We start from the raw sequence: 26,419 nt of genomic DNA, 5'->3' as shown, positions 1-26,419 counted from the left end.
GGTTTTGTATTTTTTGTATAAGTTTCTATTGAAAGCAACTTAGTATGTAAGTCATACTATAAGTCAAAATAAAAATGTTCCGTATGTATGTACATACAGTATCAAGCACAGTAGATTTTCGTGGAGAAAATGGCGTTTTTTGATTAATTTTGACTAATTTTGACGATATTAATATTAAAAATGATTTACAAACGAAATAATATCATTTTTAATTATTAAATACTATAAAATTTAGTATATAATTGAGAAATATGGATAATAGCATAAATATCAATTTGATTTCTCCCGCGCGAACGTTTACATGCAAGTGGTGGGGAGAGCCACAGGCCTATATATGCAGCGCCTCCACCTCTGCAGCGCCACTTTCCTCGGGACCGCTCTGCCGCCATAATGTCGGTTTAGAATGGAATACGACAGTAGCGCTGCTGGAACGATAGGTAATGTTTAGACCTGTTAATGGTAATTTCCACACATAAGATACGGAAGTTTTCGTCACCGAAAACTTCATTTTTATCAACTATTTTGTTGCGATTTAGAACGGTGAATTTAGGAACTACATTAGGTTAAACGATCAATAGATCATACTGATTGGTAATTAAAAGGAAAGAAGGATAAAGTTTCAGAGAATATGACTTTGGTTCCTCTCTAACATCGGCTTCATGACTTTCTCAAAATAGAAGACGAAATAATCTTTCATCTGACGTTAACCTACTTATCTCAAGTTCTTAAAATAAAAAGTTACGATTCTCAAAACGTATAATTATATTGCGTGAACAGTGTACTTCGTTTGTGCCATTAGGATCGATATACGTTTTCTGCCAAACTCTATTGGCAAGAATACCATTTGCCAGTCTACCATTCTCGGGTCGTATCCGATCGAATTCATCGGAATGGCAGTAGTAAACATCGGTAACAACTACGGTGGAAAAGTAGAAACAGTAGAGTTAGCGTAGACGAGGTAGGTAATGTGTTGGTGGTGTTAGCCCAGAAGCTCTTTCCCTTTAATTATTGATCATACCGACGGTTTCGTTGGAGAAATAGAGTTCCATATTATCACGCGATCCTATTGTGCAGTATAAAACGTGCTCGTGTACCGAGCTCGGAAACGATAATCGTTTCGAGCACATATACTTCGATACTGTTATGAATTTTAATAGATTAACAATGGTTTTCGACTGAAACGAGTTCATACAAAACCTGAAGCGTTATTGCTTTTTTGAAAGTATTCAAGAGAAATTATTAATGAAAGTACAAATTGGAAAATGTATTTTTTTTTTATTATTGTAGGAAAGAAGAAGCCCACTACATTTTTCAAAAATTACATTCAAATAGACAATTTGAAGTTGTGATTTCCTCTGTATCTAATACTTTTGTATGTGTGTTGCAGCTTTCAGGCGTCGGTCAAAAATGACCCTGAGGGTCCCCCTACGAGGGTGAAGGTGCGACTATATCGTTGTGGACGAATGTGGAGCTCAGCGTATAAAACGTCGCTTTTCGATCGGCTCTCCCAACGTCGGGCGTACCATTTGGATTTTCACCGTTTAAGTAGAGCCGAGGGGAAGCTAAAGCCGACCAAGCCCAGGAGAAGCTTTGCCGTGGAGCCGTATAATACCTACGCGAACGACGCTATGCAAATAAATACGGCGCAAACGGGAATGTAGGAAAGTAAAGCGGAGAATAAATTGAAACGACGGAGGCGTCGAGGGACGATAGCAAATTATGGATGATATACACTCGGCGCAATGCCTACCCTCCACGTTAGATGGAAATTAAAGATATCATCATCGGACGTATTCCTGGAATTGGAGTCAGAAGATGAATTTTGTCAAAGGAATGTGACAGAGCACATAGTACAAGTAAGAAAAAATTTCATTTGATTTGATTTTTTTTTTTTAAAGGGTAGATCGGGGACGGTAATCATTATTTCAAAAAAAGATCAAATTAAAGATTAAGAAAAAGAACAAACACATAATTACAAAGGGAATATTAATATTACAATTTTAAATCAGTAAAAATCAGTTACTTTAGGGTATCAAAAATTCATTCTGTTCATTATACACGTCTGTTGCGTATCTGTACTTCTAGGACACTGATAGGTATATTTCAAATATCATTCTTCATTATATATAAAAAATTTATGTTAATATCTATTCAATGTTTTGAGATGTTTAACGTGTTATTATCGCCCCCGGTCGACTCTACTCATTATCTAATCGAATTTATATTTACAATGTAAGTACTCGAATTCCATCACTATGCTATTGCACTACAGAATATGTAGTATCAAAGGGGGGGTGTATCGAAAAATATCGGTAGAACGCAATCGCATCGTCACAATTCAGAATGATTCGATAACAATGACCTAGGCCGTAAATCAAACAATGCGTCGTAGTCAACTGTTTCGACTGAATCGTGTGTTTCGCGTACACGGTTGTACGTTCGTGTAATTATTACGCTGTAATGCAATCAGCCGTTGGCCAAATGTTTGAAACGGTAAGCTTAAAACGGTACACATATATACAGACCCTGTAGATAGCCATGGTCCTAGCATCGGTACTATATTGACCCTGACGCAAGCTTACCAAGTTCGCCAATAGCATCCCTTCCGCAGTGGTCGCTTCTGTTAATTTCATTCGCAGGGTTACCTCGCTACGACTTCGCTCGAACCTGCTAGCTTCTACCGATTTAACGGCTAATTTATCGATAACATTCATTCTGTTTACCGTGGAAACGACTCTGTTTGGCTCGGGGAAAAATGCGTTACCAGGGAAATGGATATTTCTTTCAAAATTTCTGCAATAGTAGTGTGCAAGTGCAGACTATCATTATTCATATTATCACCATTAACACCATTATTACCAGGAATATTACTATTATTACCGTCATTATCATCATCATTTCTATGTCACTCAGACTTGCATTCTGAATGTGCCATACCTCGTAGTAGTGGATTTTCCCAAAATCGCAGATAAAATTAACCCTTTGAAGACAGAGCATTTCTAAGGTTGAACAGGGTATTATTAATTCAAGGTAGAAGAAGTAATAATTCCATCCTTCAAAGCTTATATTATAAATCTTTGCTCTCTACACTTATAGCTGTGTTTTATACTAAGAATATAACGCAATGAGTACAGAATTATAAATTACTATGAGAATGATGTTTGAACATACATTTGTCTGTAAAGGGTTAATATTTTCAAAATGATTTACTGGTAATCAGAAATTCTCAATCCTTAAATCCTTTTTCTTTTCATAAAATTCTTGTCCACAATTTTGGGAGAATTCAGCATTGTGTCTCTGTACTCAAATGCGCTAAGCGTGGCAGTAAAACAACGGTAGCTCATTAATTTGAGATACAGTGTACTCTCTGTCGTAATTATTCACGTTGTAGTCGGATTTACCATCGGTCTGATCCGTTCAGAATCATGGTGTTACGATACGGAATACACGATCGTTCGCAATAAAGCTTGCCACGATAAACTAACAACAGCCTATCGGCAGAAAGAGCAACGGGTATCGTTTTTGCCCTTAGAGTATTACATCGTTCCGTGTCGCAATAACGAGCCGGTGGCTACGATTTTTGTTCGTTTCCTCGTTTGTCTGTTTGTTTGTTTGTTTAGCGTTTTTTTCCCCTGTGGTCGATTGGCCCTTTTGAAATTAACCGATTGCCATGCAAAACCGAAACGTCAGCTCGGATCGTGAAAGAATTTTCATCGGCTGAATACTGTCCCTGGTATTCTTTTCGTCGGATACCGGTGGGGCGGCCGTAGGGAAGAGAAGAATCGATTGATCGGATTACCACGGCTGTGATTCGAACCCGGATCCTTCTTCTGTTTGTCGGACGACTTCTCTGCCGATTGAGTTATTCGGCACGTCGACAGATCCTTCCTTGCTAACCTTAATATTCGAAAGTGGCTGCTTTCTGCGCCATTTTCCAAGCTTTTGTACATTGTCAGAAGGGAACCTGAGGGGCTATTTAAGAATTTATTTAAGACCACGTTCTTTAGCTTGACTAAAATAAGAATTAATTTTCACTTATTACAATAATCTTTTTATCAAGAGTCAGTTCACATTTTCAGAGGGTTAGACTCATCCCAATTTAAACAAAATCAAAGCGTCAATGGTCTCGATACTATCATTATTCTTTTTACCAAAAATCCTCAGAAATACCTGACCGTCTGTGCATTGTACGAATACGGTGGGTAATTTGCGAAATTTTTGAATTATTGGTCGGATCTTTGGGAAGTATAAGCCACGGCTTCATACGCGCGGAGGGAAACAAGTTTGCAAATCGTCCCTTTTATCCGGAACTCGTAGAGCAGATTTGTTCGCTTTCCCAATTCAAAAGCGTTCCCCTCTACTAGCGACGTTCCTGCATACATGATCGGGAGATAGCGTGATCATCCTTTGCTTGTTCGGTTGGATATAAAACCTTTCTTTCCTTTTTTTTTTTCCTTTGCGACGAGCGTACCCGCGATAAAATAGCACACCGTTTTTCCTTTCGACGTTCTTTCGTCTCGGAATTCAACTTTCGGAATTTCAAACAGCCTCCGGCCCGTAAATCGTCTGGGAAATCATCCGAGATTATTGTATGCGACGCGGGATCGCTACCTTTATCCCACCTAATCAACGGTTTTCTCGTTCGCGGTGAATAGTCAGCGGGAAAGCACACAGTTTGTTAAAAAAAGAAAAGAAAAATCGTTGAGGATGTACAGGGTAGATACACTAGGGTAAAACGAATAAAAACTTCTTAATGAATGTTATTTTTAATTTTCAAAGTTTACATTCGTACAATTTAACTCGTTCGTTTAATGAATGATAATTAAAATCGTTTTTAATTTACCAGATACATATTTTATCGTACGCGGACAAACAAAGTGTAACGATTGAATATCTCCAAAAATATTGACGGTACTAAAATATGTCACCAGATAAAATTGAAAGGTTTTAAAATACATGTTTTACCAGCGCGTTTATTTATCTGTCTCACTTTTATTTTGTGACAACGTTCTTTATCAGTACACGCGGTCCACGTTGTTCCAATATTTTAATATTAATAATTTGTATGTTTTCAGACATAACAAACATACCTCGAAAATATTCACTACACGTGTTTACATTGTGTACTTTCAAAAATTGCATTTCGAGTCGCACGGAGTTTGTGTCAATAGCGTTTAGTTCGTGTTCTGAAATTGTCAAGTTCATTTAACTTTGATATTTCGTTGCAAAACGCGTTTATCATTAACAAATATTAGTCTTGAAATTTTTTGTTCGAATGTCGAAGCAATTTACTTCGATATTGATTTATTTGATCAAACGGGTGTATATTTTAATGTTTATTATAATTATTATAAATGTTCTATCCGATGAGAGTACATTTGTTGATAGAAATAAATGGAATTCAAATGAATCCCAATTCGATTCAAACGAACCAGAATTTTTTCGATATTATTCTTTCATTTGACGATGAAAATGGCTGTGAGTGAATTTCCAACGACTGAGCTTTAATCAGAGGGAGTTTTTAAATGTTATGCATGAATATTAAAAGATCTCGATAGTTTGACGTAAATGGAAGCCGAGCAGTGTCGCGCTACGTTAAACGTTGTTGAAATATTGAAATACATTTCTCAGAGTGCTACGAAACATTTTCAGGAATTTATATATCACATCCTCTGATATCTTGAAATCAGGCATTTAAGCAACCAATTCGTCGATAATCTGAGATTTTCGCAAACTTTCATTTTAATAGAATTTTAACGCAATGACTGTTTTTTTTTTTTATAATCAATATTTGATAAATTGATTATTTTGTCAAAACAGCGGAAGTTCCTATCATTTCCAAGCATTATTTAATTCGGTATTATTTTATTTGCTATCCGTTGATGAATAATTTTCATTTTTTTATCACGATTAACCAGAGGACCATGACGTGTGAAAACATTAAGTGCTCTCTTGTGACGATTGTGTTGCGACGTAATTTTTTCAATTTATCTTTCGTATAATTTACATTTTTACAATTGATAAATGATAGCAAAAATTGCAACAAAATATCGTAATTTATTGTCGCAATACATTCATATGAATTAATCTTTTCCCAATTGATTACCATGCTAAATTTTAGATTGTGATTGTGATAATATCAATCATTATCAACTGCTTCGATTTCAAATACTTGCTTGTAATTTGGTTTTTTGAAACTTGTGCATTAGTTGGAGATAAATTAATATACAAAAAGGTGTTTAAACAGGAGAAACATTTATGAAATTTAGCAAAAATAAGTCAACTTTACTTTGACAATTAACGCATCAGAGGAATAATGATTTTTAGTTTAATTATTTAGAACATCAGTTTATGTTATTAGTAAAATATGAATACCCTGCCATCATATTGCATGCCCAATTGCACATAATATCTCAGTTATTTCAAAATGCAATCATAATAAAACGCAATTCATTCATATCACCTTATCTACGGTGGTTTCCCTCGAATTTCCGGAAATCGCGCAGAATAAATCCATGATTCATCATTAATCTCTCGCGTGAATGAAATCAAACATTTCAAATGTTCAAAATCCGATCGATTCATTGAAATCTGTTAACATAACTCGAGTTAATAGACGGCCTATTTAAGCCGTGTTAGACAACAAAATCTACGATCGAATTTATACGCATCTCGTATCTGGTCGTCTTATCAGGATCGGACAGATTATTATCACCGGTAACGAAACTGTTCAAACATTCTCGTCATAGTTTTATCGTACGACGCGTCGATTATTGTTCCTACGTTATACGGTTCAACGGCTCTCGAGCAACACCGATAATCAAACAAAATCCGCGAAAACGAGGGCGTCCATGTAAAACGCTGCCGAACACCTGTCGCGTCGCGAAACGATACCCGATCGATCCCGATGCTCGGCTACGCTTTTAATATCGTATCATCAGAAACGAATTGAAATCGAACCAACGGACAAACATTTTCGCGTCCCGTTCGTCGATATTTTACGACGACGCTTTTATTCGGATCCGGAATCCAGCACTCGATAATGGCCCCTGACGATTACATATCTCGATTATCTGACGAGTTATATAGTTGTCTAAGAGACGCGATATTGTTCAGACGATCGCGATCGCGTTGTCGAAGACTGCGAGGTACAGATAGCCGCGTCGAAACCCGTCATATCTCGTCTCGACTGGGAGAGTTTCATTTTTATTTTTTCCCCATTTTTTTTTTTTCGCTTTTTTTTTATTATTATTGTCGGTTGTCATGACGAGTGTCAAGGAGAACGTACCAAAGGTAAGCTCGAATAGCGTTTGTCGGGAGTGTTTGTGATCGGGGAGCAACAAACTACGGTAACAACGTGGAAATTCGTCGTTGGACAATGGACTGTCAGGTGTCACACGTATGGACGGCCCTCCGTTGGGACGTTCGATACGAGTGATACATACGTATCGCGCTAAAATCCTGTTCGTTAAAATCCTGTGTACTCTAGCGAACCAACATTGTACCCGTGTATCCTCGTGATGGCAGCTCGTCAACCCTTTCAGTGAGAAGCTTTACAGACGTTCCTACGAACGTCATTCGACTGCCATTTACGATTGAGAACGACATTTATTTATTTGCTCTTATGTTTAATCCTTCGCGTATCCACTGTCACGGTATATTATATTGACACACGTGCTGCTTTCAGTGTCGATGCATGTGCAACGTTGTGCTACTTTCTAAGCTGTGCTAACACTATGTAGCACCGTGAAATTTGTTAGAATTCTTTATGAAAGAAATCTTTATGAAGAAGGTCATAAGTATTTTGTTATTAATTTCTAAAGATACATGTTCTTTTTATTCTTACGAGCAGGTGTATCTCCTTAATTGACGTTCGTTATGCTGTTTTGTATTTTGAAGCATTGTTATCAATGCGCGTTGGCTTTCTTCGAGACGTTTTCATGTTAAAGTACATATCAGATAATAATTGACAACGAAAGCTTTTTACTCAGATTTTAATGAGCTTCCCCACGTTATTATCAATCTTTTTATACATAATATTAGAAAAAAGATTCTTCAGAAACCTGTATATACACTAGTGGAATTAATTTTGGCCACTTTTAAATTTTCTAATCATTGTTTTCTAATTTTAGGACGTTGCTTATATAAAAAAATCAGTAAAAAGACCATTTACAGTTATACTTTTAATACACAGGTAGAAAAGGTTGGAAAAAATTAATATTTCGTTGGGTATCTTTTCATCCTGTGATTGGCTATTTCATGTCATGCAAAAACAAAAATAACAACACAGTTTAGATTCTTTTAAATTAAAATTTTTAAACATTTACAAACCAAATCATGCGAAAATGTTAAGTATAAACATTATAGATTACAATAAAAATATTACGGTATTAATTTAGCATAGCAGAATATATATTATCTGCACAAATATGAAATAAGGAATATTTTTATTCAAACTGTCCAGAATTAATTCCACCAGTGTAGTACTCATTAAAACAAGCAGAGCAGTCAGGGTAGGAAAATATTTCTTCATTAATGAACTTCATATTCTACCCTTGCATTCATTAAATTCTTAATTTTCATTCATAAAATTTCTTTGGAATAAATGAAAACTAAAAGTACCTTTTCTTGATTTATGCAATTTATTTTCAAAAGAGTTCCTTTGCAATGTAAAAAAAAAAACATCAGAAGAAAATTTGCAAGTATCTACTAAAGTCACTTGTTTGGTTCGAGTTTGTTTGAAAAGGTATTGTTATAAAGCTTCTCGTAAGAACAACATCGTTCTATCACAGATGCACTTGAACGGAGGTCCTTGGAAGGAACAGAGTTTCCAATCAACCGTACAAACGAAGCTTCGACGGAAATTTCGGTTTACCAGTGATTTCGTCGAGTACACAGACGCTTCGTTGAACGCGCGAGGATCGTACGCCTGTCGAAAGGATCGCGAGCGTGTCGCCTGGAAGAGAGGATTTACAAGCGGGTAAAAGCGAGACCGCGTCGCTTCGGTCTCTAGCTGGAAGCAAAATACTAGAGTTTGTAGGTTGGTTTCGACGCGACCGACGGAAAAGAACAACGCTTCTTATCTCTGTTCGCAGCGTACAGTTACGAACAGATTAAACTACCAATGTTCGTACCGGTTAGACTTTCGAGATAAATTCACTCGATTCGAGCGTTTCTCTAATCTCGTTACGTAAATACCTTGAGCGGTCCTCCGGAAGCGCTTTCGCTTTCCCACTTTCCGCATTACCTACGTTCCATCCGTATATTGTCTCGCATATTCTCCAACCACCTTCCTCCTACCCTGATCTTGTCTGCTTCGCTTCGAGGCTCTTGTCTCTCCCTCTTGCGACGCCTCGATTTAGACGCTTCTTCCCTTTGTAAACCGCCGTGATAATTTCTATGAGGCAAATATGACGTAGCCCTGTGTTATTGGCAGGTAAAGAGGATTTCTCTCGGGGTCGGTGGTGCCTTGGTGGAGCTGGCACAGGATCCTGAACGGGGTAGCTGGGCCAACCCCATTGAGTTTGTTTTATCCTGCATCGGGTATGCCGTTGGCATTGGCAATGTTTGGCGTTTCCCTTACCTTGTATATCTTAATGACGGCGGTACGTATATACACGTGTTCAGTACATATATACTGGCTGTATCATAGTACGTGGACATAATTTCAGTACACGTGTGGATTTACTAGGTATACATAAATAATAGGAAAGGCTGATACAGTTGATTGCGAATTTAATTGTTTTAATTATTATTTCAAATAGGTTTGATTCAACGTTTGTTAGATGATTCAGGTGATTTTTCACATTTTATATAAGGCTGTCGCGTCATTCGCCGTTGAATTCATATTAATCACATATTGTGACACACTCAGTATTTACATACGTGTTGTTCAACGGATTGCAAGAAACGCGCATAAGCGTATGGCGACACTCGTCCCCTTGACAAGGAACACGTCCAGTCGAGCTAGGTAAACAGATAGTCACGGAGTATACAAACGAACCAGTGGATTATGCGGAATGATTTATTTCCGCGTGTGGTTCGTTTCTTCTGAAAAAGAACAAAAGGAAAGCGAACAAGGGAGAAGGAGATCCGCGGAGCCGCGTGGTCGACGTGACGAAGCGGCTAATTCGAATAATTAAGCGTAGTTTGGCAGCTTGTGACCAGAGCGTTCGGGGAAATTTAATAAATCTTTCCTGACTGCGTCCGCGGTTATGCCTGTTGATACGAACGTCCTCCGACGTTCCTACGGTTTATTTGTTAAACGATGAAAAAGAGAGACGAACCCGCATCCCAAAGAACACTTGGCTTTTAATTATTCTATTTTACTTCCACTCCGAACGTTTTGTTCTTTTCTGTTTACGCAGACCCGCTCTTCATTGTTTCCCCGGCAGGCTCTAATAAAAGATGGGGTAAAGAGAACACGAGCAGAGCCAAGCCGTTTTAACCTTTCTATTGTAACGTATTTCGACGCGTTAATCAGGCCTTTGATAAATTTTCATTAATATCCATTGGTGCTACACGAACGATTTAGCCGATTCTTTGAAAATCAATGAATATTAAGTTCATTGGTTATGAAGTTTGGTCATCATTTTTGATCGAGTAATTTCAGTTCGACATTTTTCAAATTTAAATACAGGGTGTTTAGTTAGGGGTGGTATCCTTTGAGGGGGTGGTAGCTAAGGTGATTCTGAACAACTTTTTCCTTAACAAAAATACTCGATAATGCTTCATTTTTGAATTATTAATGAAAAACACCGAGCAATTAGAGCGCGCACAGTGCGCATGCTCGGCCGTAGGAGTGTCGGCTACGAACCGACGCGACGCGACGAGCCGAGTAGTTTGTTCCCGACCACGGACGAGTGCGCTTCTCGTAGCCGCCGCTATCGCGGCTGAGTGAGCACGCGCGCTCTGATATTTTTAATTATTCTTAAATATATTATCATATTTATTATCTGTATTTTTTTAAATGTATTATTACATTTATTATTTTAATTTTTTTAAATATTTTTTTTTTAATTGACGTTAAAATATTTTTAATTATTCCTATGACCTACTTTTCTATTGTCGACACACGTGGTTTTCGTATGTATTTACAGGCATTTTTTTAATACCATTCATCTTAATGTTGATAACCATGGGATTACCAATATTTTTTCTGGAACTCGCAATCGGACAGTATTCGGGTCTTGGCCCTAACGAAGCGTTCACCAGGATCGCACCAGCTTTTCAGGGTGTCGGCTATTGTACCCTCGTCGTCATTTTGCTGGTAATGGTCTACTACATGGTGATCGTAGCCTGGACTCTTTTCTACACTTTCGTCTCGTTCATGCCAAAGCTGAAATGGGCCTATTGTGACAACGATTTCAATACGAATGGTAAGCGTCGAATGTAATGAGTCCTTTAGAAATCAAATTGGTCAACCCAATTACTGTGCGATCTGTTGTTTGACATAGTATTTGTGAATTTGTTGCGCCTTCAAATTTGAGATTCTCGCGATTATTTTGATGATATTATTTAGTTCATAATTTTAAATTTACAGCATGATTTTTGTAATTTCTGGTTTATAATAATTAATACATTTTCGAGCTTATTGAACATTTTATACTGAGTTAAAAAATATTTTTATTATTTTACCATTTGTTAATATCAAATAATGTTGTTTTCTTGGCACTTTGTTATTTCCAATCATTAATTTTCGAAATGATTAATTATGAAATTGAAAATCCAAATACCATTGCTATGAGAAAATAAACCCAGGAAAGCAGCTGGCAAAATTTGATAAAAATGTTTGATGTTTCTCTAGTGTAATATTGTAATAATATTCGAGGATGCTTTTTCAATTTTTCTTAGGTTAACTAACAAAGAAACATTTTCAGCAGCTTATTGCCGCGTTTAATGACATTATCATTAAAACGTGAGCACGTGCGAACGCATAAGGGAGCTCTTGAAACCGGAAATCCCTTGTAGAACGAGGTAGCTCTAAAATAAACGATGGAGGGCAACAAAGCGCTAGTATAATTAGTCCTGGTCTCCTGACGATCGTAACAAAGTATTCTCGTGAATGTGTACAGGTGGTTCAAAAAGTTGCTGTCAAACTACTGGGATACAGTTTTTGACATAATGAATAAAAAATATGTTTTATATTTCTTTTAATATCTCGAAAGATATCTATTAATATCCCCCTCTATGAATATTTTATCATTCTATTATTACTAGGTATTCTATATTCTGCTATTCTACTATTCCATTATTCTCAATAAAATATTAATAGAATTCTATTAATAACAATTCTGTAATTTATTGTAAAATTACCAACTTCCAAATTATAATTCTTACAGTACATTTTTGATAATTTTACCATTTTGCAGTAGGATTTTTCCAATTTCAAATCAAAATTTTCAACCAATTTCAAATCCTAAACTTTGACACAACTTTTTTCAACAGCCTGTATTCACACAGTTATAGGTTTTAATATCAACCCATACAATGTCAGTTCTACAACGCGTCGTAATCTGTAAAGGACAGCTATTTTCTTTCAATCGACAATAGCTTTTTATCGTCGTCCCATAATTATCACGTTACAGTGTCTAACGATATTGGATATCCGATATAAAACTATAATATTGAATCTTACAGATTGTTATAGTGGCCTGCAAGAGCTCGAGTGTCAACAAGAAAACCCAGAAATGGTATTTTACAATAAAGGTTGCGCACTTGCGAAGGAAGTATGTCAGATTTACGGTTTCCAAGGGGGTAATAGCACATTCTGTACTGACGGTGACAGGGTGGAACCTCTTCGACAACTGTACAAACGTGTCTTGTCTTCAGAGGAATATTACAAGTATGTTGAATAATTGAATGTTGAAACTTTTTGGAATTTTCAAATTTCAAGCTTTGCTACTTCCCATTAACACGTTGAAAATCATTTTAGAATTGAAAAATTATTATTAACTATCCCAGCGTTTTCATTTCTCAACTGATTTAATATTTGATTTCTGTACCCAATTTTCGATACCAGTATCGGTCATTAAACGTGTTAATGGAATATCAAATATCTTAATGCAAACATCGAAGATCCCGGACAACGAGCCACACCGTCGTAAATTTATCCATGTTTACTCGAATTGATTCGTTTTACGGTACGACGGTCTGTAATCGGATGACGAGATCCATCGTCTGTTGGTCGTCTAAGCGTTGGACGACGATAAACAAGAAAATCGCGAAGAAAGGTAAAACATGTAATCGTGATCGGATATTATCGTTGATCGAATCCAGCGACTATGTGCTGGGTCTACGGGGAGCCACGTGGGAACATTTCGGAGGCATAAGATGGGAATTGTTGGGATGTCTCACCCTCGCCTGGATAATCTGCTTCCTCTGCCTGATGCGTGGTGTCCAGTCCATCGGCAAAGTCGTCTACTTCACCGCCCTTTTCCCTTACGTCATGCTTACGGCGCTACTGATACGAGGTAAGAGGGGGGCCAGAAACGCTTTTCGTGTAATGGAAAATTCGCGATCGATACGATTAAGCGTATACTTCTTCCTCTTGCTGGTATACCGGATTTAGGTAACCCTTGCCATTCCTAAAGTGATTGTTAAGGTTCGCACGTATCGAGAAGGACGAGTTGTTCAATTACCACAAATGAAACTATTAATTGATTAAATTTTGAGCATCGTTGCAGGTGCCACGCTGGATGGCGCTGGGGATGGTGTAATTTGGTTCATCACGTTCAACTGGTCCAGACTAGGGTCCACTAATATCTGGGGTCAAGCTGCTTCTCAAGTTTTCTATTCACTTGGAATTGGTTGCGGGTCATTGATCACCCTATCTAGTTACAGTGATTTTAAAAATAATTGTCACAGGTGAGTGCAACAAATTTCGTTAATTTTTATTGATTAATTTCAATATCTACTGGCAATTTAATTTTCATTTTATAAATTTTACACTATTTCTTTGAAATCTTTTTAATTAATTAAATCCTTAAGAGAATACTTTGGCGAATTTTCTGACTTTAGTTTGTGTAGATATCGCAAATACAAACGCTTAAACAGCAGCGTGTTTGGAATATATTAAGAAAAAATGTGGAAAAATTTTCTGGTTGAACTTTTCTGTTTTCTGAGTAATCATAGAGTCACGAGGTGTACCTTATCTCGAGGGAAGATTACGCCTTTTGTTTTTGTACGGGACCCTTTATGTTCACCCTCTTTATTTAATTTTTTTAATCATTCAAAATAACAATTATCATTTTAATAATTTCTCTATAATAACAGTTCTTGCCACTTCCATATTTGGCAGAAAATGTAAATTAAAAATCTTTTCACCGTTTTATAAAAAAATATTCAGACTTTTCGTTATTTCGAGTTTCTTCAAAAGAATCATAACGTCGAACGATGTCGAGTATTCCATCCAGCTATCGGCTTTCTTTATCACGGATTTTCAGCCAATATTTTTTTAGGATATCATTCTCGATCGACACTCGTCCGTTGAAACGGAGATTTGTGCGTATAGTCAAAACTGTCCCATCAAAGCTTCATAAACCAGTATCAAAACTGAAGTATTTGACCACTGAAAGAATTATATACAAAACGTATATTTTCAAAACCGACTAGCCCACAAAACCAGATATTAATCTCGTCACGCGTAAAGAAGGAACAAAAAGATACCATTATATTTAAATCGATCAAATGAAATTCAGTAATAAAAAAAAAAATACCCAGCAGTAGTAATACCTTTGATTCAAAGCCTATTAATATTCCGTAGTGGTCGTTTCGACCGGAAACGTATCCAAGGAACGGAATTCCGTGCACCGAACAAACACCGTCGAGTTTCTAATAATGTAATTCTCTCGCATAATGCTTAAGCTACAGCTTCCGGGCTTGGTCAGGTATTTTCGACGAGGGAATCTAAGCGTTGTGCACACGCTCAAAGCGTCTGTCAGCTATTTCATTTTGCACGATGCCGCTCGTGAGGCGAGCCCGTCCAGGCCTCTGGAAGTAAAACGATACTCGCCAGGACAGAACGGTTCACGTTCTCGAAATATTGCTCGAAGTCGTAATTAGCATGATTATCCGACGCTGAACTTCCCCTCGCGGCCGACTACAATTCGTTGCACGTTGCATCGCGTATAAATTATATCAGTACGGCGCAAGTCGAATGAGCAAACGCCAGCAGGAAGCATAACTTGCCGCGCCGGCTGGCTAAGTTTTACCCCTGGCTATTAATTGTTCTTCCTCGTCACCTAACTACCCTACTTGGCATCCATTCGTTATCACGCGACACCTTTTCTATTTCTTTGAAATTTATCTTTTTCTTGAATTCAGAACGGTGATCCTTAACTCTTGAGTAACGGAGCCTGGGTCAGTCGAGAGCCAAACTTACAAAACATGTACAAGGATATTAATCAAAAGAGTTTCATATATTGAACAGTGTAAAATTTAGAAAATACAAAATTAAATTAAAATTGGGGCTCTCTTCATGGTCCGTCGTCTGAGGGTTAACAAGGGACCTCGAGTCTTTGATTTTCAAATACCAAATCAAAGCTTTGAGAGTGAAAAATTACTGCATTATACCAATATATCTAACAGAAATGCACTTAATCGGTAAACCATTGATCAATGGACCATTTGTCCATTTCTGTCTTCAGAGATGCAATTTTCGTGACCATTACGAACCTGCTCACCTCTATATTCGCCGGTTTCGTGATATTCTCCATCATGGGATTCCTCTCGAAGCAAATGGGCTTACCAATAAGCCAAGTAATCAAAAGCGGCACGGGGCTGGCTTTTATCGCGTACCCGGAAGCTGTGGTACGGATGCCTTGGCCCAACGTCTGGGCTGTTCTATTTTTCACCATGCTGTTCATTCTCGGTATCGGTAGCCAAGTAAGTACATTAAACGACGCGACGAGAGAATTGAACCGAGACGTTTCTTAAAGGCTCGTTAAAAAAAATCAAGTGCCCACTTTGAAGAGAACACCGTGCAAGGAGTTGGTTTCGAGGTACTCGACGAAATAAAGAAAAGAAAGGGGTTGGGTGGGGGGGGAAAAAGAGAAGACGGAAAACCGACAGAAGTGTGGAGACTTTTGAAAATGAAAGGCATCGTATTTCGATGTTGTTTAAAGTTTCAAGTACAGTCTCGTTGCTTGCACGGTGTCGGGCTCGGGTCGGTCAGAAGAGAATGCAAAATATTTTTCGTCCTTACTACGGGCCGTCTATAAGAAGGCGCTATTCAAGTGAGCCTCGAGAACCGGAACGGCACGTTTTGCTGTGTTCGTCAAAAGAGCTGCGGGCGAAAATGTGCTCGCGAGTAGCCAGACGATCGTGGCCGTGTTACTTTTGCATCGCCTGGCCCTCTGTCCGCCTCGGGGCTCGTATATCATGGAAAGAGTTATGGTTTGCCGTCCCACTGAAATCCACACCTTTCTTCCTCCCTTTTTCCTTCGAATGAGAGAGCCCTGGAAAGGTAAACGAACAAGACTGGAAACGAAAGCGGAGAACAGGGACAGATAGATCTACCGGGGGGTACGGAACGAAAGAGCCTTTGTTTTCTGTATGCTTTCTCTGTTCTCTCTGCGCAGCTAGTGCGTTGAAGGGTAATTAAGACGGACCGCGTCAAAAAAAAAAAGAGAGAAAAGCAAACAGAAAAAATTGTAGCAAAAAAGAAAAAGAAAGAGAGAGAGAGAACGAAAGGGTAACGAGAATCCCCGGCGGGTGGGCATCGAATCTACCTTGCAACATAGTCGGTCGTTGCTTTTTACGATACGTACAGTTCGCAGGCGTGCAAGCGATAAACACCGCCATATTGGACCTACGACCAGATTTACGAAAACACGAGAGCTACGTGGTACTTGGCATATGCGTCACTTGTTGGCTACTCGCTATACCGATGGTTTTCGACGGTGGTATTTACCTGTTCACCCTGATGGACTGGAACACCGCTTCTTGGGCCATACTATTGATCGGCATCGGGGAAGTTGGCGTGGTATCCTGGTGTTACGGCTGCAACAAATTCCTGCGTAACATTGCCGAGATGCAAATGCAATTCGGCCTTTTGCTACGTGGATATTGGTGGCTCAGCTGGGTAGTCCTCGCGCCTATCACCTGTCTGGTAAGTGCATCCCGATACTACTCGTGCCCCTGTCTTGACGCGTTACCGTGTTTCCGTGTTCCGGATCTTCGGGATACGAGCAAGAAACTATGCGGCAGTTATTTCGCTGATAATTAACCATCCTGATGTACAGTTTGTTTTACGAATGCCGGATAACGATGGAAAGGCATTTTGCGCCTCCTGAGCGGAAAGCGATGGCGTGAAATGTTGGGAATATCCTGCAGGATGTGTCAGACGGCTTGTTACATACCTTTGCTTTATGTGTCTAAGGGTAAGGAGGTTTTAACCCCTTTCGTGATCAGCAGGACTTATCTGGATGTGTCATTTATTTTTTTCTTATCGTTGCAAGTTGACAGAACGTTTAAATTAGGGTTGTTAGGAAAATTTGGATTTTTATTTATGCGAATAATTTGGATAATTCGAGCAGGTATTCCAAGTGTTTGAGTTTTGTATTGTTGGTAAAATGATAGAAATTTTCGAGGACTTTAATTCAATTATCCCTGGAATTTGGAGTATTTTAGCTTCGTTATCCGAAGATAAGCAAAAATACCGAATCGTGCGTACTGTTATTACAGTTTATATGTTACGGATATTGTTGGTTGAAAGTTTCGCATGCAAGCCGTATCTAGGAGGAAATTTATTCTAACGTTCTGCAAACATTGCAACTAACTTCAACAGGGGGTTCGAGAGCTTACTAATATTGCAGTCTTGAAGTAAATTTCCTAATAGACATGAATTATACCCCCAAATTTCCTCAAACTTTGAGAACAACAATTGTCAAAGCTTGAAAAGTTTAATAACGTTATTTGAATAAAATAGAAAAATATTCATTCTTTTAATCAGACTTACCGTACAGGTAAGTTCTTTTTTTTTTCTTTTATTCGGGTCAAGTTATTCCTTCTTCATTAGTTATGTAACGAGCACTTTATTCTGTCAGTCGAGCACTCTTACTTCTAGTGTTTTTGATATTAAATTAATACTTCTGTAAATAACGAAGTACATTCAGCGCCTCTCTAGAGAACGAATCAATGCAGCTTGATTTACCTAAATAAAAAATAACGATCTCGTTCAACGAAATACATAGAATATTCTAAAATAATTGTTAATAACTTGGAGATGTCGCGAATTTAATTAGTAGCCATATTGAACCCAGGGATTAATACATTAATAATACTTTAAAGCAAATTTGTCTTTTATTTTATATAAGTACACCATAATTTTACAAAATTATTCAGGTCAATTTAAAAAGAATAAATTGCAATGTTTATAAAATATCCGCAGAATAATTAAATATCTAATACGATGAAAACCCAAAAGTCGTAACGACCAATTGCAGATACGCTTCTGAGTTTCCGGATGTCCACGGAAGGGTTAAACAAATCCGTGCCCCGAACATAAACGTTCTTACTCCACCTTCTTTTTTCCGCTCGTGCAGCTTATAGCTAAGACGTTAATCCTTTCTATTTCCGTAGTGTTTTGCTGACGGTACTTACCGCGGTTTTGTTTCTCGGTCTATGAGTATTTTGCACGACGTTATTGATTTCCCGTTTGTTTTAGGCTCATCCCCCGCGTGTTTTTTTTGTCCTCTCGTTCAGTAAATGACCTCGTAGCCTGTCCTTATCGTTGGCGAGGGTGGTTGAAAAAATCACGAGCCAAATAATTATGTTCCAATGCGGCCACTTCTCCCTCAACAAATCTGCGAATCCGCTGGAATTCGAATCACTGATACGAGGCAAACGAATATACGGAAAGAGCACGATGAAGAACCGAGTAATGATCATTATTCTCTCGAGCTACCAATCTGATTTTCATCATTAAGATTTCTTACCCTGTTCTGTCGTAATACACTTAACAACGATGTATATCGTGCTCGATTTTTGTCCTTCACTCGAGAGTCTCGACAAACCAGACCTATATCACCCAGTAGATCGATCAATCATTATTTTAATAGTGACATTTTTGGTCTTTTCTTTTCTTGATATAACTCTTGTTCTATTTGGAACATATACATTATTAGCAACTTCTATTTCTTAATGATTATTGGAAAATATATTAAATTTATTTCTATGGTGAATGGCCACAGTGAAAATGGCAATGTATAGTACGTCACTTTATAATTGCAATAATTCTTTATTCTCAATTGAAATTTCCCACTTGGTACCTTACACAATTAATTTAGTTTTGGAAAAAATTAATAAAATTGAGAAGGAGTTATAGGAAGGGGGTTGAATTGTCAATAAAATACTTTTACTTCGCTCGATAAGATAAAAGTTAAATATAAATTTTCTTTCGCTACTTCTAATTTTGAATTACGATTTATCGGAGACATCGTGAAATTTTATTCGGGTGTAGATTATTTATGGTGTTAAAAATTCATGGTACAGCATTCATGGTACAACGATAAAAGAAACGACGAGGATCATTTTGAAATATTTATTGTTTAACTGTTCGTAGTAGTAGAAAAGATAACATCCAGCGGTATGATGGAATATTTATAAATAAAATGAACCAGTAATTACAATTGTATTTTTAGATATTGTTTTATATTTACGTTAGCTTCAGTTTCATTTTTGTGAATGATTTTTAATCATTTATTTCAATATTAATAAATTCAATAATATTTAGGTTTGGAAATTCTTTTTTTTATAAACTATTAGCTTTTACTAACCGTGTAATAAATATAAATACAGGATTAATATTAAAATATATCTGTTAACTTTTGCAAAATGAAAATACTTTACACGTAGCAGAATATTACTAAAATATTATAACAATATTTTCTCTGCTATCGCTCTGATCCTTTTAAATCCGTATTAAAAATAACGCGCTTTTAATTATCTCTATAATAAACATATGACAAAATATTTACCGTCAAGGTTTACTGTAAACAGCAGAGCCGTGTTTGCCTTAGTTCTGCTGCATAAAGTATGCACAGCATTCTTTTTTTCACATCTTGGCAACATAACTTGGTTACATTCAACCAGCAAAACCGTGCAAGGGACAACGAGCGTTCATTTTCTTTCTTTTCGCGTTAAATTCCTTTTTATCCGCGATACTTGCTTCCAAACAAGGAAAAAGAAAGGAACGTGCACAAAATTGTAGTTTTTTCCCTCAAAGCGCAAGTTTAACGTGAAATACAACTATTAATTCTAACGCCAGCTAGAAGAGAAACGTGATTATAGATCGTCTATAGGTACAAAGCAGTAATTTCCACGTGAAAGGTATTTTATTTTTTTCTTTATTCCATCGTCGCTGTAAATGTAAAATTACAGTGCGCAAGCTATCGCGAATGTGCGCACAAGGAATGACACTAGCTCGAGGGAATGATCGCTTTAACGAGGAGGTACGACCATTCGTTCCTTTCTTTTCTATGCTTTTATACATGGTGTCACGTCTAACTTCGTTATCCGCGAATACTCTACTTTCAGAACTTTAAAAAGTATTTTTCATAAACGTCAAACTGTCAAGTGGTATGAGATTTCATTAGCCGTATTAGGTTGTTCCATACCAAGCGAGCACTTTTGAAACATCTACAGTCTGACACGATTTGATGACATAAAAGTGCCGTTAAATAGCACTTATCCTACATCAATTTGAAGCACAAAGTCTAAGGAAAATAACTATGTAAATGCTTCATCAATATTCTTCTTACAAAATGGCTGCACTTCGTTTACTTCTATGAATACGTTATGTCTGACTATATATTGATATTTCTACTGTGGCAGTTAAAATTTACATTTTTCTTCTAAACTAATCAATTCTCAAATGCTGGAAATCTATTATTTCGAAGGTACTATTTTCTACTAAATATAAGTAGAAGTCACTTTTCATCCTTTCATTCTACGACTTAGTCTTGCGCGTAGAAGAATCGTTTTCGCGGTTGCGAGACCCCCCGTGTCATTTCCTCCATAAATCCATGCAAACCACAGCGCACAAAGAGAATTTTTTTCCCGGAATACAGGCGAAACATTTTAAGCTGCATACCCTGTACAGTTATTATATACGTTCGCAAAACTAGGCGGGCAGCTTGTTCCCATCCCCCGCTTTTTGTTCCCCTCTGGGGAGGAGTGGTTGCTCAAACTCCTGTCACGTTCCATTTTAGCGATCGCCAATCGTGGCGAAATAAATGATCGCGCCACTCAATCGGCCGGGTTTTCCTTCCCCAGTCGATTATCGGTCTTCTCTTGCGGGGTTGATTTAAAACAACAGATCGAATCGATAACCTGTGTCCCACACACGAATCCAATCGATCCTCGTGAAAAGAACGATGCGGGTTTCGTTCTCCTTTTTCGTCAGAAAAAAAAGGAGTAGAAACCAGATGGTTCGAGCTTTGTTTCGCGGTCAATCGTCCAACGATTTATCCGTTGATTTATTATCTTTTATCCTTGATTTTCTCGATCACTTGATTTTCATGAACAATTGTTCCACGAAACCGGAACTCGCTTTGTAGGTGAACCTATAACAGGCCACTTGAAGGGTTCCAAGTTCTCGAGGGGAACGTTTTAACACCCATTACGAACTTTGGATGAGGGTTGCTTGCTATCTGGCTCAACGTCTTGAATCATACACGTCGTAAATTTGACGGTATTAGCTTTAACTGTTCTATGGTTAGTGAATGTTGATGAACACTTTGGCATTCTTCACTTAACCATCATTATTTTAATATAATCAATTCGATTGATACACTTCATTTCTAATGAAATTATTTGTGATATTCAGAATATAATATATCAAATATTGTAAGCACGATATTAATTGCAGTATTTGATTAAACTGAATTTTTATGGCTTCGTTTATTGGAGATTTCTATGATTGTTAATATTAAAGCAATTTTCAGCATTAAATTTTCAGAGCTGTGTGTTATACTCCTGAATATCACGTTTTCAATAAAAATACAACAAGTTAGTGTCTTAATAAAATTACTCACGAGCACCTGAATACTTCAGGGACATTTCAATCGATTCCGCGCTATCGTCTATCATGAAGTGGATTTCGATGGAAACGGGGTCAATTTTCATTTACCTTGAAGCTCGAGGGTGCTGAGTTATAAGAACACTCCAGGGAGAAAACGTCGAACTTTCTCCCGTTTAAAAATATCAAATTCTTAATTGGTCGTTGTACCACGAGCTCACTGCATCCCTGAGGAGTTTATGCAAGAAATAACAATTCAATTCATTTTTTTTTTCCTTTTTTTTTGTCAGGCGGTGTTCGTGTATCAAATTTATACGTACGAGTTGCCTCGCTACGGAGAGTACACATTCCCTGGTTGGGCGAATGCTATTGGAATACTGATCGGTTTGTCTACCCTGGCACCGATGCTGTTCTTTTTCATCTGTCGAGTCTGGAAGGGTCCGGTAAGTATGCTATAAGTCATAATTTAATTGAATCGCTAATAATTTTGGTAATTTGATGATTACTTTCTTTAAATTAATAAGCTTTGAGATTCCCCAAGGAAAATGGTAATGTAAGAAGAGGAGACTTCAGGCATTATAATTTCATTTTTACGAGTTTAATATTAAGACTGATTTAGAGATGGAAAGGTCTAAAATTAAATCTTAATTTAGCCACTGCTATTAAGTAAATGTGGAAGTAACAAACCCTAGAATGCACTAGCTTTCCTAATTCCAGCTTTAATTACCTGCGCGTTCGAATGATTGGATAATGAGTGAGTGGCAAAGCTTATTAGTTAAATCACTCTTTGCGAATTTCTGTCGTTGGAATGATAGTGTAAGCGCATTAATTCGTCGACCGATTACCGGCAATTGCACGATATCAAATCGCATAGTTTACGGCGGAAACGAACGGTTACAAGCCGAATCGAGATATCAGCCGGAATAATGCTCGACAAACTGGCAATTATTATGCAAACTGCTGCCAGTTTTTACGATACGCTCGCTGCTTAAAGCGCCGTTTGTAGTGTTTAGAGTTTACGACGATTCTGACTGTAATAACCTATTTTAAGACTGTTCTCCGCCAGTGCTACTCAGGTATTTTTCCTTTTTTTCCCTTCTTTTCTGGAAATGTTTCGTTCGCGCAGAGAACGGGAACGTTTCAAGTTTTTACCGTCGGTTTGTTTTAAAGGGAACGTTGTTATATGTACTTTTATCGTTCGTTTACGTTTGGATTTTTCTTTTTGTTTTTCTTTACAAATATTTATATTTGCTTTTGGATGGAAGTAACTTTGATGATTTCAATTCATTGAAAATGGTATTTTCATATTTCTCTTTGTATTTGTTTTATTTTTGCATTTTGCAAATGTTACACCTGCATTTTCATGCTGCTGTTATTAAATGTTTGATGTTGATTAATAGTAATCCGCTTAGTCGATTTGTTGCATTCAACAAAGTCATCCCATATCGATTTTCACACTGCATTAAATATTCAATTACATTGCAGTGTTAATTATTTTCTTTATATTTGTTTCGCTGCATTTTGAAATGGAAGTTTGACTTCCTTCAGCTTATTTCCATACCTAGCGTTTCAATTATGGCACGAAGAACAATCTTCATTAAAGTAGTAGCTGTCGTTTAAGTCAGCAGTCTAATTTCACGAGTTCATTCAAACTTAACTGTTTACAAAGCTGCGCGAAGTCTTTGCTACAATTTCAATTACAACTATATCATCAGCATTATGAAACGAAGATTTTTCTCGCAATCAATAGCAATTAGAATAACACCAATTATGATTTTCAAAAATTCTATAATTAATTTCTGAAGGTCATTAATTTAATTTAAGCACCTTTCTGTTAAATTGCAAATTACTTTATTTCGCAATATATACAAATTTATAAATTTTCAACATGCTTAATATAATATTTTTAAGGGTTGTGGTTTCAATAATTTGTAGAGGGGTTAACTTTACCGTTCGCTGTACTGTTTGCTTCGTTTAGAATTGATAAATGTACAGAATGCTTTCAATATTTCCTTTCTGAATCTTGTACGAGCAATACGAGAAGAATTGCAAAGGTAAATGTTTGCTTACAATTCAAGACTCTACTATTTCGTTCTTTTTCCCAGACTGTGCACATGTGTTGAATTATATTATTAGGAGAACCCTTTCCGCGAATTACACACGTGGGGATCCTAACTCAACGGTTCCCCATGGTAAGATTCCTATCACGAAGTTCTGCTGTGGAATTTAATAGATAGCTCCAAGTCCTGATGCACATCTTCATTTTGATTGTCTTCGTAAAAATAAATCAATTACATCTTCTGCATTTCGAATATTTCTATTGAATAGACCCAATAATAATTTCAGCAAACATATTTTTAATTATTTTCTTTACATTCTATCATTCATTGAAATTTATATTCGTTCGATTATCGTGGCTGGTTTGAAATTGAAGTAAATGGGGAATAAATATCGATAAAACGTTTATGCGGTTATTTTCACTAAGCTTTAAGCTTTAAATTGATACATTACGTGTGCTATTTTGTGAAACTTTTATGTCATGAATTTGTGTTAGACTTTTATCTTTCGAAATTAGCCATTCTATTGTTCTAGAATTCTATTGTTGGTTTCAAATGGCAAGCAATCTCTCTGTACTAAGAATATCGATGAAATGTTTATATCGCAATTTTCGTCAGTCTTTAAACTTTAAATTGATGTACTATAAATGTTACTTTATGAAACTTTTATGTCACGTAATTGTCGAAGATTCAATTTTATACGAGAATTTGTTGTTCTCGTTGAAAATGTTCGTCGCAAGGAAAATTGTAGAGCATTTTACGATATCTTGATAATAATTCCAGCTGTCGACGAATTGCGAATTTCGTAAGGAGTTGCATAGGGTCGTCGGGTCGCGGGTAGCCCCGGGAGTCGAGCACCGTTTTAAAAGTTGCCTCCTTCAACCGTAAAAATCTCGCGAACTTTCAACGTCTTAATACAAGTTTTTCCACGGTACGTAGGTAATCGTACTTTGAAACGAAAAGTTTCGTTCACGCTCCATCGTTCGGATCGAACCTACTATTTCTACCGTACTTCTGCCCTCTCTTGACCGTTTCCGCTTTGTGTTAGCCGATAAATTTACTATTACTCTTATCTCCTTCCCTCCTATTTTCGACTGCCCGCACAGTTCGAAACTAGTTGTGCGGTTCGCGGAGATATGACCCAGGCAAACGAAAAGAAAAGAGAATCACCTGTGAGGATAGCAATGCCGAAGAAACTTCCCATTCCTCGATACACCGATCTACGCGGATAAACGGTTAACGTTATCCTGCTCCTTTTATTTCGAATCTTAATCGTCCTTCTTCCACTGTTAAATTTACAGAAACTTTGCTACTCTTGATAATTATCAAGTTAATTAACGTTAGTCTCTTTTTTTAAAGTTTTACTTTATTGTTCCTAATTTTTTAATAGATTATTATAAACATAGCGTGCAGTTTAAGGTAAATATTTAACGAGGTCAAATATTAAGGTACGATATTTTTTTTTTTATTTATAAAAATGATATTAATTACGAAATTTGATAATTTATATGTCATTAGTTAAAAGGTATCGTGATATTGATTTTATATGTGGTTCTTAGACCTTCCCTCCTTCATATAAATTATTTATTAATAGTTTAAGACATTTATAAGTTAAGCCACGTATTTCTCGAATAATTTCCCGAATAGATTTCGTTCCAAAAGCATTTCTATCGATCACAAGATTCGCGAACAATTCGCCATTCTTCGTGGAATCTTTCATCGAGTTTACGGTTCTTGCAGCGCCAGTTCAAATAAAACGTTGAAACGTTTACTTTAGCTGTTTGCATAAACCCGGCACGGTGATTGTTCAAAGAATCTGACTTTCGGTTTAATTGTCCGCAGAGGGACTGGAGTTTGTTTCGACCCGCGAAGACGTGGGGACCGACCGTAGGGAAAAATGTGGACAACGAGACTTCACTTAGATTATCCGTCAAAAACGAGCAATCGTCTGGTGAAAAAAGGCAAGAGGATTGTGTTTAGTATATTAAATAAAATTATTTCTTTTTTTTATTTATTTGGTTCCATAGAATTTTAATTTAGAAATTAACACGTTCGCTATCCAAGTGAAATTGGGTAATGTTTTATTTAATAATAAAAATAGAAATAAAAATAAACGATACTTTCGAAAACAAGATAACTTTAAATCATATATAGTTCGTGTTATTTTATTTTATATATCAGTGTAATTGATTCTTCATTCCACTAGCGAACGTGTTAATTCTTCAGTATCAAAAGTTTAAGTGTTTTCTCCCCCTCGTAAACAGTGAATCCTGATTTTCCTCCCTTACACAAGCTTTATGAACACATTTTCTATTCACTCGGTTCGAACTAACTCGAGTAA

At 37.0% G+C, this 26,419-nt stretch overlaps 1 protein-coding gene across 2 annotated transcripts; it reads left to right on the top strand.

Annotated features, from left to right (window-relative positions):
- Nucleotides 1–340: 340 nt before the first annotated feature.
- LOC114874422 (sodium- and chloride-dependent glycine transporter 1-like) lies at nucleotides 341–26,088 on the top strand. 2 transcript variants are annotated; one of them, XM_029183669.2, is made up of 11 exons: nucleotides 341–437; nucleotides 1,388–1,856; nucleotides 9,437–9,605; nucleotides 11,100–11,378; nucleotides 12,640–12,844; nucleotides 13,279–13,472; nucleotides 13,686–13,866; nucleotides 15,648–15,885; nucleotides 16,772–17,110; nucleotides 22,312–22,464; nucleotides 25,921–26,088. In XM_029183669.2, exons 2-11 carry the CDS (start codon nucleotides 1,743–1,745, stop codon nucleotides 26,056–26,058), a joined length of 2,010 nt encoding a protein of 669 aa, XP_029039502.2. In that variant the 5' UTR covers nucleotides 341–437; nucleotides 1,388–1,742; the 3' UTR covers nucleotides 26,059–26,088. The 2 variants fall into 2 exon arrangements, with proteins under 2 accessions (XP_029039502.2, XP_029039505.2); XM_029183672.2 differs by lacking the exons at nucleotides 341–437; nucleotides 1,388–1,856 and adding an exon at nucleotides 7,092–7,293.
- Nucleotides 26,089–26,419: the final 331 nt, after the last annotated feature.

This window comes from Osmia bicornis, chromosome 9 (assembly GCF_907164935.1).
Source record: "Osmia bicornis bicornis chromosome 9, iOsmBic2.1, whole genome shotgun sequence".
Lineage (NCBI taxonomy): Eukaryota > Metazoa > Arthropoda > Insecta > Hymenoptera > Megachilidae > Osmia > Osmia bicornis.
This window is presented reverse-complemented; position numbering and strand designations above follow the sequence as displayed.